This window comes from Lucilia cuprina, chromosome 6, assembly GCF_022045245.1.
Source record: "Lucilia cuprina isolate Lc7/37 chromosome 6, ASM2204524v1, whole genome shotgun sequence".
Lineage (NCBI taxonomy): Eukaryota > Metazoa > Arthropoda > Insecta > Diptera > Calliphoridae > Lucilia > Lucilia cuprina.
The window spans coordinates 57,837,422-57,850,722 of NC_060954.1; the positions used below are offsets into that span (position 1 = coordinate 57,837,422).

A 13,301-nucleotide genomic window follows, 5' to 3' on the forward strand; every position below is an offset into this window, starting at 1 on the left:
ATAGACTAGACGGTAGACTAGACTATAGACTAGACTGTAGACTAGACTATAGACTAGACTGTAGACTAGACTATAGACTAGACTATAGACAAGTTTTTAGACTAGACTACAGACTAGACTATCGACTAGATCATGGACTAGATTAAAGACTATACTATAAACTAGACTATAGACTAGACTGTAGATTGGCCTATAGACTAAACAATTGACAAGATTTTAGACTAGACTATAGATTAGACTATAGATTAGACTATAGACTAGACTATCGACTAGACTATCGACTAGACTATCGACTGGACTATCGACTAGACCAAAGACTAGACTATAGGTTAGACTATAGACTAGACTGTAGATTGGACTATTGACTTGACTTTAGACTACAATTTAGACTAGACTATAGAAAAAACTATAGACTAGACTATAGAATCGACTGTAGACTAGACTATAGACTATCCTATAGACTAAAGAATGGACTATAGACTAGACTATAGACAAGACTATAGACTAGACTATAGACAGTGCTATAGACTAGACTAAAAACTAGACTTAAGACAAAACTATAGAATAGACTATAGACAATACTATAGACTAGACTATAGAATAGACAATAGACTAGACTATAGACGAGACTTTGGCTAGAGTAAAAACTAGGCTATAGACTAAACTATATTTTATGTTTACTTACCCAAAATCAGCAATTTTGACAGTTCTATCTGGAGCCACCAAAACATTTCTTGCTGCTAAATCACGATGAACTACTTTGTTTTTGGCCAAAAAGTCCTTAAATTAAATGATACCAAATATTAATTAGATTTTCAATGAGTATTTATAAAAGCAACATATATAATGTAAACAGATTGTTAACTTACCATACCAACAGCCACCTGTCGAGCAATATTAAGTAAATCTCCACAAGAAAGTGGCACTCGATTGCAGTGAACATCATTTCCAGTAAGATGAGTTTTTGTTTTTTTATTTAGTTTGCCAGCAAATTTTGATTTATCGGGATTTTTACGTGATTCCGATGAAAAAATTGAAAAATATGATTTATTTTCAATTGCGATATTTAATTTATTTAATGCATTTTGCTTCTGTTCCTTCATCTTGCAATCACAATTTTTAATTTCAATAGTTGTGTCACTGCTGGTTTTATTTACAGGTTGTTGTTGTTGTTGGTGCTGCTTTTGCTTAAGAATACGTTCTAATTCTTCATTATCATTAACGATATCATTTGCATTAATATTTTTTATAATTCCAACATTACATTTACAGGAATTTGTACAGAAACCATGGTAACCATACGATTTATTTTCTGCTGCAGAAGATAAAATATTTTTGGTTGTTTCATTTAAATCTTCAATATGTTGGGAGTTTAATTTGTGTAAATTAATTTCGTTGTGGTTATTTGTCCCATTAGTGTTTGATGAGGAGGAGGTCGCATTTATTTCATTGTATTTGGTTTTAAAATGTTCTATGGCATCAGCATTTATATCTTTACTTTTAAGTTCCATTGACTTTTCCTTGTCCTCGTCATGTGGATGATACTTGGTTTGTTGTGCTCCAAAAGACTCGTTTAAACTATTGCTACTGCTTCGTGAATCCAATTGTGCTGATGAATCCTGACTACTGGTATCATCACCTTGATTTAATTCTATATAAGAAATCGTTGTTGCTCCCAGATGTTGTCTTTTTATTTGTAATTCATGCAAAAAATGCCATTCGTCTCTGGAAATAGAAATCAAAATTAATATATTTTTATGCCAATAAATACTAATCGCTAAATCGTTGTGTTCACGAAATGCTGGTTAGAAATTTATTGGAATTTCTAAAACTTTTCCTAAACTTATTTTTGTTTTAATTTGTTTTCAACTTTCTATATAAATGCAAAGTCCTGTTTAATTAAATATTTCCATTTGTTGAAGCCACAACAAAGATAATTTTATATTTTTAAACCATTTTTTTATACCCTACACCACTTTAGTGGGGAGGGTATATTGGGTTTGTGCTTATGTTTGTAACATACAAAAATATTCGTCCTATACCCACCTTAAAGTATACCAATCGGCTTAGAATCATTTTCTGAGTCGATTAAGCTATGTCCGTCCGTCTGGCTGCCTGTCCATGTAAACCTTGTGCGCAAGGTACAGGCCGCAATTTTCAAGATAATTGAATGAAATTTGGCACACACGCTTCTTTTGGCCCAAGGAGCCTATTGAAAATGGTTAAAATCGGTCCATTATTTCGACTAGCCCCCATACAACTGTACCCCCCAAATAGGGCCTTTTGGCTTATAATTAATTTAAATGATCTATTATTTTAACAAAAGTCGACAAATCTTAGTTTTATAGAACTTTAAATGATACTACCGATCTTTGTAATGATCGGGCTTTATTTGACCCTATCCCCCATACAAACTCCCCTTCAGAAAATGCCTTAAAAACTAATAACACTTTTAAATTCTATATAAATAATATTGAAGAAGACTTAACTCCTCCTACCAACATTTTTAAGGATAGGGCCCTACTCCCCTTTGAGCCCTCTTAAAAAAATCTTTTTTTTTTGGCCAAAAAAAAGTAAAAATATTCCGAAATAAAGTTAAAAAAAGAATCCAAATGCTTTATTTTTTTAAATAATCCCCATTTTTAACATACATACTGACTGGTGTAGGGTATCATATGGTCGGCTATGCCCGACTATGCATTCATACTTGATTGCATATTATATTTGTTTTTGTTAAAGCTCATTAAAAAAATGTGTTTAAATGTCTGTGTACACTCAACTTGTCCCCCCGGGGGCATGTTACCTTGGCGAACACCTCCGCCTTGGTGTTATTGCAATCCCGGGGTATAAAGAGGGCCCAATACCTCCAATCTGACCGGGATTGAAAAATTGGTGTCTCAGTCTACTGCTTGGCTTAGTCCTGTTTGAACAAATTTTTTAGTAGTTTGACAAAATTTTATGAATTTTGTCAAAACATTATTTTTTTACTAGGGATAAAGTATGTTGAAAATCATAACAATTGATTCAAAATTTCCCAAAGGCCCAATACAATGGTATATATTCCCAAAAATTTGTTTATCGTTAATAACTCCCTCAAATATTTCGAAATCAATAAAAATATTGTACAAATATTGTAAAATATTATATGAATACAGATAATAATACTAACGTAGATATATAAGGTTCACTATCTCCCATATAAAGTCCCTATTAGTACCCTCACTACGGAAACAAAACTTTTATCTAGTTATCTGAAAATTAGATAGTTAAATGGATTTTAATAATAAGTAGCTTGGTGGCGGAGAGTATTTAAGATTCAGCACAGCCGAATATAGCACTCTAACTTGTTTTTTTTATATTTTTGATATCGTTGATTTAAATTCGTTTTATAAATATTTACCGTTTTAAAGTCCTCGAGCTAAAAGTATACAGGAAATGCTTAAAAATAATATTCAATACTTAAGCAAATGGGAAATTAGTTTAATTTTTAACCTTAGGGGGATCTTAGATAATTAAATTATATTCCTTTTTAAACAACACCAACAATTTGTAAGCAACGACGAACGTGAACAAAAAGCTGGCATATGTAAATAAATGTTCAAAAATTTGTCTGCTACTCGTAACTGACAATTTCACAATTTTGTTATTTAACACCTAATAAAATACAATAAAGTATGTACATACATAAAAGAAACAATTTAAAAAACAAAAGTAAAGTTGAAAACTTATACAAGAATAAGGCATATTAAAAAGAAACAGTGGGCCGATTGAAAAAACAATATTTTTTACTATAGACATTTTAAGTGATATGCAAGGAAACCCCAATAAAGCAAATATATGTTTTTGTGGTGCAAAAAAAAACTTTAAATTTGTTTAAAATACAGTAGTCTCATAAAACTGATTACATTAGATTTTATGAGACTAATCCTTCTTTATCGTTTAAAAAAACTATTGTTAGTTTACAAGCTATGAATATAAATTAAAAAATGTGTCAAACTTTGTAGCTTGAAGTTTGTTTTTATTGCGTATCAAATGGCGTGATGTTATTTATTGGTTGTTTGAATGTAAACGGAATTCTATTAAAGTAGTTCTATGAGTTGAATCAATTGTCAAAATCTTGTAAAATGTTAAAAATAATCAAAAATTCATTTTAAGAGCATATTGTTAAAATTTTAAGAGTATATTTTGAGTGCTCTACCGCATATCTTAAGCACTTAAAACTCTTTTTTAAAGTATATTTGCGGTGATATGTATGTTACTGTGACACTTCATATTACAACCGTCAAATCAAATAATTTGTATTAATTTGTTTTCAATTAAGTAATTACGTCACCAAGAGAAACAATGTAAAAATATTTTTCTAAATAATGTTTACCCATTTATTCCTCAACAACGGTTCTATAAATCGACTTTAAGAATATTAAACTTTTAGAAAATTATAATTTTTATGGTTCTTATTATGTTTATTAGTGTCCAAAAACTAACAAATACTAAATGTTAGTCCATCGGATAACGGAAACCAGTGCCGGAAGTCATCAATATTTTTTTTATAAAAAAACAAGTTAGAGTTAATTATTTTGCGGAATAATTAACAAAGTGACAAACTTTATTTTCGTTCAATTGTCGTACAATTCTTTCGAAAACCACTCATAGAGATGGGCATTATATTACATAAAACATAAAATTACATATTTTCATAATCCACCTTTTTGTTCAATTGATCTACTGTGCAATGTTATTTATAATTGTGTCTTTCTAAGGTTTATGTTTGTATGTATATCTGTGTGTTTAAAATTTTTGTGTTTGCAACCCTTAAATTTAATTGTATGTATGTATGTATGTATGTATGTATGTATGTATGTATGTATGTATGTATGTATGTATTGAATGCAGAGCAGTGTTAAAAGAGTATTTAACTTGCCAAGTTATTTGTCGAAAAAATATTCTATTTATTATAGCAATTTTTTTCATTTAGCATGAAATATGCATATGTATATTTTGATACATATGTATATATAGCCAATATTTCTAGTTAGTCTATAGTCTAGTCTATAGTCTAGTCTATAGTCTAGTCTATAGTCTAGTCTATAGTCTAGTCTATAGTCTAGTCTATAGTCTAGTCTATAGTCTAGTCTATCGTATAATTAATAATCTGGTCTATAGTCTAGTCTATAGTATTCACCAATTTGGAGTTATATTAGTCTTTTAGTAAATGAGCGATATTATTATTATTATTTAGAAACGAATAACATATTTACATAAATACATCCATAGTACATATTTCGGTTTCTCTTGGCAAAAAACTTCAAAAATTTGGTTTTATTTTACAGTTAAATATATATTGCTGTAAATTAAATCCATATTATTTATTTAAATTCAATGTATGTAAATAGTTTATTATAATAATCTATATTTAGTTTGTTTACAATTTATATAATTATATATTAAAAGATTAATTTAATACGTAATTAAATACTGTTTAGTATAGAGAAATAAATTTCCAATGAAATCAATAAAATCTATAAGACCGGTAAATCTATCAATCAATTTATTTTATTTTTTTATTATTAACAATCTCTTATATTACACTGTTCAGTAGTACAGCTATAAATTATAAATTCATCACGATACGTTCAGTTTTTTTGGAAATTCTAAACCTTTAAGTTCACCATAGTTTTTAAATTGAATTAATCTATAGGTTTATTATTTTTTATAGTTTTCATTAGTATTTGTTCTTGTTCCGGTTCAAGTTGTTTTAACAACTTTTTTTTAATTGTTTATAGTGTAATATGATGACGTTTTTATTCTAATAAATTAGTCTAAAGTAGATTCTATTTAGCGACGTCATATTTAGTAGTTAAGTAGTAATGCTAGAGTAATAAATCAAAGTTTTTAAATTGAATTTTTATTATTTTCTGTGCGGATAAATAATGTATTAATTGCAACAAAGATTGTTTTCAGTGTTTAAAATAAAAAGTCCCTTTATTTTAAGCAGTTCTTAGGTATTTCAAACGAGTGATAGATTTGTACTAATAAATTCATACGAAAAGCTATATATTTCAGTATGTATCGATCTATTTATCTATTTATCTATCTATCTATCTATCTATCTATCTATCTATCTATCTATCTATCTATCTATCTATCTATCCATCTATCTATCTATCTATCTATCTATCTATCTATCTATCTATCTATCTATCTATCTATCTATCTATCTATCTATCTATCTATCTATCTATCTATCTATTTATCTATCATCTATCTATCCATCTATCTACCTATCTATCTATCTATCTATCTATCTATCTATCTATCTATCTATCTATCTATCTATCTATCTATCTATCCATCTATCTATCTATCTATCTATCTATCTATCTATCTATCTATCTATCTATCTATCTATCTATCTATCTATCTATCTATCTATCTATCTATCTATCTATCTATCTATCTATCTATCTATCTATCTATCTATCTATCTATCTATCTATCTATCTATCTATCCATCTATCTATCTACCTATCTAATTATAAATTATTTTTAATAAATACGTATTTGCTTTTAACCTCAATTCCGTTTTTTTTTTCCTTTTTTTACAGCCACGTGAACTGTATAAACATCAATTAGAAAATTTAACCTTTTCCTCGGTGTATAAAGTGGGCATAAGGGCTAGCAATACCAAAAACACGAGAGAAAGTGATTTATTTTGGAAAACCTTTACCGTTCCATCGTGCGTTGAATGGCATAATTATAATTTTAATATTTGTGGTAAGTGAAACTAAAGGTAAATTTTTATATTAATTAGTGCAGTAATTAGCTATTTTAAAATATAAATTTAAACAAATACATAGAAAATTGTTTTTTTTATAAAAATTCACAGTTTCTCGTTTAAAATTATTTTTAAATTTTCAATCAAGTCCTTTTGAAAATTAGCTGAATATTTAGTATATATGTATGTATGTAATTGTGATAACTTTAGCATTTAAGTATTGTGTTAAAAGAATTTTACAGGGAGTGGGGGGTGGAAATGAGGAAATTGTTTTCTAGAAAAATTTATAAAATTTTTTCGTAAGCAAATAACACAAGTTAAAAATGCGTAAAAATCAGGCTGCGAAGTATTTTTTTGGTGCGGTTTTTTATTATTATAAAAAAAATATTTGAAAATTTAAATATTTTTTTTTTTATTAAAATTTTAAATATAGGAGAAAATTTCATTTCGTTTCAAAATTGAATTGAAGTTGATATTGTTAAAAAGATTTTTTGTTTGGCATTTAAAATAACTTCATTATTATGTTTTCTTTAGCTCCTGAAGCTCCTCAAAATTTGCAATTAGAACAAGTGGCTTTAGATCAAAATCTCTATTCATTGAACATAAGTTGGCTTTTACCCAATCATTTGCCCGACAATTATACGCTTCGCATACAGGATTTATCAGAACAAGGAAATATAACCATATATGAATTACCTAAGGTAAGTAAGAAGCAATTGATTTTAGCTGTAAGTAATAAGAAATATTCGAAAATTTTCTTTGAAGTGTTTTCATGTGTAATTATTAAGATATTAATACACAATACTTCAATGAATTTAATTATTATAAGATTTGTTTTCGTATATATATAGTCTTACATTTTTTGCCTTTAGCAATTTATTTAAAACAGTAAAAGCAATTTTTTTTTAATTTTTATTATTTAATATTTGTGTTTATATAAAAAATTACATATAATTTGTGTTAAACATTTAAATTTGCTAAAACTTTAAACAAAGTTGATTTAAGTGTCTTTCTATGTGATTAAGAATAAATTTTGTACAAAAGCTCTTTAATAATGCCAAAAGCTCTTTAATAATACAATGTCACATAAAGGAATAAAGGAAATTCTAAATAAATTATCTTAACACACTTTCATTTGCCAGGAAGTGGAATTAAATAGATTTAAAGTTAAGAAATTTAAATGTGAGTTAAATGCAATAAAAGGGCGACTTTCGAAAATCACTAATTCGTAAATATCTCATAAATTTTTAATGATATCGTTTTTTACACGAAATCATTCTGCGAAATGTTTTTCGTTTCCATTTCCTCTTATATAGTCTTGGTCTTAGCATTAACCTCTATATTTTCCAATCAGTTTAATATTGCAATAATAACACAGGCCGACAACATTTTCATTGATTGATTGAGCTGAATGCGAATCAGAATTGAGCTGAATGCGAATCTGGACTCAGAATTGAGCTAAATGCGAATCTGTACTCAGAATTTCTTCATCACATCTGGGATTCGATATATCGTGCTCTGAAGTTTGTTTTTTCCAGGAATTTCAGGACACGATATTTCGAAAACGAGGTGTGATGGTGAAAGTCTAAATTCATATTTGGATGCACCTAAATTGGGTTTCGACTTTTTTTCAAATTAACCGCACAACGAAGATGTCATCTGACAAATACCACGAATATAACGAAAACCAAAAGTTTTTAAGATTAAGATAAAGATATCTCAATAAAGTTATCTTGGCGCTGTTATATAGAAAGATCAAACATTTTTTCAAACTTCAGACACGATTTCTCAAACCTCAGCGTCAATCCTTTAGAAACATCTAACTTGCTCTCAGGGTTTGTTGTTGTTTTTAATTTTAGGACACAATATCTCAAACAGCAGATGTGAGAGATTTCTGTACTTCTCAATCCTTTAAGGGCATTTCACACGATCACACCTTACGTACGTAACAAGAAAGAGAATAAAAGTCGCATGATTTATAATTTTTGTGTTTACACGATTGGTATAAAACCATAACAAAGTAAGATGGAAACAGCCGTTTTACGTTTTTTTATGTGTTTACATAAAAATACATCCCTGATCTAATGCGTCATGCTTGTTTTTTGAATCATTTCAAAATGTGAAGAGAGACATACAACTGTCATCCGTATTCTGTCTCAATGTGTGTTGATTTCATTACACATTGCGTTTACACGATTGCATCCGTACTATTGTACACAATATTTTGACAGATCATATTATTTGTGTGCTAGAGTGAAGCCAGTTTTAAAAACATCTTACTTGGTCTCAGGGTTTCGAATTTCAAATTTTGTTGGCCTGTGTAATCTAACTTATGATGATAATGACACACGGATCAAAGAACTTAATTAAATAAGAGCTTCATTCTTAGACCAATTCCGATATGAATATGACCGCTCTCCCCTTTTCAAAACATCCATATTCACAATAAGTAAGAAAGTATAGTAGGTCAAATATATGATACCCTACACCAGTTATGAATATCAAAATTTTTATTGTATTTTTTATAATAAAGCATTTATCTTGAAAATTACCTTGATTCCGAATTATTTAAGCAGTTTATGGACGAAAAACTTATTTTCTATAAGAGGATTTATATGGGGGATAGGAGCAAATGTGGACCGATCCCGATAAAATGGGCTGGATAAATTTGTATTTATATGATATTTATATAATATTTATAATATTTGTCTGTGCTAGTAAATGAATTGCGGATATTCAAGTCACTTTCTGAAGGGGGCTTTGTGTGGGGGCTAGGGTCAAATGAGGTCCGATCATATCGAAGATCATCAAGGCTTGTATAAAACTTAGTTGTGCGAACTCTCATCGAGATGCATTTATATTATACATAATTATGAGCTCAAAAGCCCTTTTCGGGGGTTCAGTTGTATGGGAGCTAGGTGAAATAATGGACCGATTTTAACAAATTTCCAATAGGCTTCGTCCTTGAGTCAAAACAAACGTGTATTTCAAAGCTCAACAAATTATTATAATTCAAAATTGCGACCTGTACTTTGATAACAACGTTTACATGGACACACGGACGGCCGGACGGACATAGTCATCGACTCAGGAAGTGATTTTGAGTCGATCGATTAAGGTGGGTATAGTATTAATATTTTAATGCGTTACAAACATCAGCACAAACACGTAATACCCTTCCCACTATAGTTGTGTAGGGTACCAAAAGGCTATGTACAGACAGACTTAATTAAAATTTCCTGGCATTCAATATTTCAGTTTCTATGAAAATAGGTTTTTGGACCTAGTCTATATTATCAGATAGATTAGATTTTAAAATATACACACACATTTCAAGACCTTATAAAAGATATTTCTTAAATCGTTGGATAATTATATATCATTATGTTTTGTTTCTTTTTTACAGGATATTCACTATTTCTACATACCACAAATAACCTTCTGGGGTGTATTCTATGAAGTAAGTCTTACCGCATACACCAGGGGTGGACATACAACAACATCTCTAACAGATATAATAAAAACTGTTGTTCATATTCCGGGTAATTTAAACAAAGTACATATATAATTACATACACATACATATATTTTGTGTAAAGAACGTAAACCTTATAAGTTTATTTTCTTTCTCGTAATAAAAGTAAAATATTACATTTTAGATTTACTTTACATAATAGTGCCATACAAAACACATATCGTAAACTAAAAAGTTAGAATACGTAATGAAAATATTTATATTTTACAATAAATAGGCTATGAAGGGAGGGGGATACAATGGCCAATTATAACATGACTTTTTATCCCTATATCATTTATTTAAAAACAAACAAAAAAAAAACACTTATGATTAAAAAATTTGGTCGATATGCTATACGATTGACATTAACATAAAACTTGCAAGTAAAATGTTCATCTCTATGTATTACCTATTAGGATGACTCTAAAAAAATACTTTAGACTGTTTTATTCGAAACAGAATACATTTCCTAGTATATTGTTAATAATTTAAAATTCAATCACAATAAGTTTAAAAATACATAAAATTTTCTATTACAAAGGATCAGAAAAGGATATCGGACAATTTTTTGGCTCACCTAATTGCCAACCTACCTATTACACATTTTACAGACAGACAATTTTGATTGTATTTTTTTACAAACCCAACTCAATTTCACGAGTAACGAAATAAAAACATGTGCTATTATTTTATTTGTTTTTCAGAGAAAAATCCAATTGTAAAACTGATTGCAGTCATATTAGCGCCCATTTTTTGTGTTGCCATTTTGTCTCTAACAATATTTATTATTTACCATCGTAGAGCTAAACTAAAACGCTATCAGAAGAGATGTAAATATTTTGAAGTAAGTTTTAATAATAAAGTTTTAAATTTATGTTAATAATTTAACTATAGACTAGACTATAGACTAGACTATAGACTAGTTTATAGACTAGACTATAGACTAGACTATAGACTAGACTATAGACTAGACTATAGACTAGACTATAGACTAGACTATAGACTAGACTATAGACTAGACTATAGACTAGACTATAGACTAGACTATAGACTAGACTATAGACTAGACTATAGACTAGACTATAGACTAGACTATAGACTAGACTATAGACTAGACTATAGACTAAACTACATACTAGACTAAAGACTGTAAACTAAACATTAAACTAGGCTATAGACTAGACTACAGATTGTTATTGTTGTTATTAATCATAATAATGCTTTAACCACCTCTAGGAACTCGAAAAGAAAGCACCAATCGATCCCAAAGATACTTTTGATTTCGTCACTCATCTCAAGGGAAATGCTGACGACTTAACATATGAAACTAAAGTACAAGAAAGTTTGCTCTATGATGATGACATGGAAATTAATCGCAATGATTTAATACTTTATCAAGTATTAGGTGAAGGTGCCTTCGGGTTGGTAAAACTTGGTCTATATAAAGATAAAAAATTGGGCACCACTCAAGAGGTGGCTGTTAAAATGTTAAAAGGTAAGTTAAATATAAATAATTAAAAAAAGAATATAAATAATATTATTTATAGCTGTATTTATGTATGTACACATCTGTATATGTATTTTTTATGTTGTATTTCAATGTTACATCATTTTCAGATCATCCCACTGCTGATGACATATACGCATTTCGTCGTGAGATAGAAGTTATGAAATCTGTTGAAAAGCATCCCAATATTGTTGGTATAATTGGTCATTGTACACGTTTTAGCAGTGAAATGATGTTGGTTACTGAGTACTGTAGTTTCGGTAACCTGTTGAATTTTTTAAGGTAAGTGTGTGGATTTTGTGAAAAGAATGACATTTTTGTAAGGTCTGTTTGTATATTTGTTGAAAACACAATTATTAACAAGTAAGAGTGCTATATTCGGCTGTGCCGAATCTTATATACCCTTCACCATAGTGTATTTTAAACATCTTTTATAAATTTCAAATTTTTTACCCGACTACATTATTATTACATCAAAAGCTAAACAAAAAGAACAACAACAACAACGCTAAACGAAATAAAAAGCAAAATACACAAGGCATCTAAACCAACAGACATCTAAATATACATAACGAAAAACACAGAAAAAAAAAACAAAATTAATAACGCAATGACGCCAACAGCATCCAAACATACAAAAAATACACAGCTGAATAAAACCAAATACATCTACACATACGTGTACATCTTTTTCTAATATACAGTGTTGTTGTTGCTTTTTTAACAAAGCATGAAAAAAATATTACATTTTTTTAGAGGTTGTCTCGGATTTTAGCTCATATTTCCGTTATTTACCGACCGATTTTGCTGATTTTAAATAGCGATCTTCTCGAAAGCATGTCTAATAGAATTATTGAAGATTTTGATCTTGCCGATATCTAGGGTCCTCTAAAAACTGATTTCAACAGACAAACAGACGGACATGGCTTAATCGACTCCGCTATCTATAAGGATCCAGAATATATATACTTTATAGGGTCGGAAAATTATATTATAGCAATTACAAACGAAATGACAAACTTATATATAACCTTCTCACGAAGGTGAAGTGTATAAAAATAGTATTGAATAAAGTCCAGTATATAGTCTTTACTGAAGTCTATTCTAAAATCGAGAATATAATTTTGTCTTTACTCCTAGGTATAATCTAGTCATAATACATAATCTAGTCACTCTTAGTTATAGTTTGGTCTATAATAGAACTCATATTCTTGGCTTTAGTATAGTTTATCAAAGGTTTTCCAAAAAAGTTTCGCAGTGTGAACCAGGCAAACAAAGTTAAATAGGTTTAATTAAAACCGTTATATCCATCATATATGTATGTATGTATGTATGTATGTATGTATGTATGTATGTATGTATGTATGTATGTATGTATGTATGTATGTGTATGTACAGCACCTAGAGACGTAACCGGTGGACCGAAGCACGATCCTTCAATAAGCCGTAGACATCGTTCTTACTCACAGTGACACGCTGTGGCAAGTCGAATATGAACAGAG

At 29.1% G+C, this 13,301-nt stretch overlaps 2 protein-coding genes across 2 annotated transcripts in view; one reads left to right on the plus strand and one right to left on the minus strand.

The window, feature by feature from the left end:
- Positions 1-4,379, minus strand: part of LOC124420661 (probable serine/threonine-protein kinase ifkC) — a 5,011-nt gene extending 632 nt beyond the window's left edge. Inside the window, exons 1-3 of the mRNA XM_046954207.1 lie at positions 4,376-4,379; positions 870-1,801; positions 686-780 (exon numbers count right to left, since the gene is read on the minus strand). Of these exons, the coding sequence (XP_046810163.1) occupies positions 686-780; positions 870-1,801; positions 4,376-4,379 (1,031 nt within the window). The remainder of the gene's footprint in view (positions 1-685; positions 781-869; positions 1,802-4,375) is intronic.
- Positions 4,380-5,503: 1,124 nt separating this feature from the next.
- The window catches only part of LOC111681926 (tyrosine-protein kinase receptor torso), a 16,621-nt gene continuing 8,823 nt past the window's right edge, over positions 5,504-13,301 (plus strand). The window contains exons 1-7 of the mRNA XM_046954208.1: positions 5,504-5,530; positions 6,606-6,774; positions 7,310-7,476; positions 10,182-10,317; positions 10,997-11,136; positions 11,529-11,787; positions 11,910-12,081. Coding sequence (XP_046810164.1) covers positions 5,504-5,530; positions 6,606-6,774; positions 7,310-7,476; positions 10,182-10,317; positions 10,997-11,136; positions 11,529-11,787; positions 11,910-12,081 — 1,070 coding nt within the window. The remainder of the gene's footprint in view (positions 5,531-6,605; positions 6,775-7,309; positions 7,477-10,181; positions 10,318-10,996; positions 11,137-11,528; positions 11,788-11,909; positions 12,082-13,301) is intronic.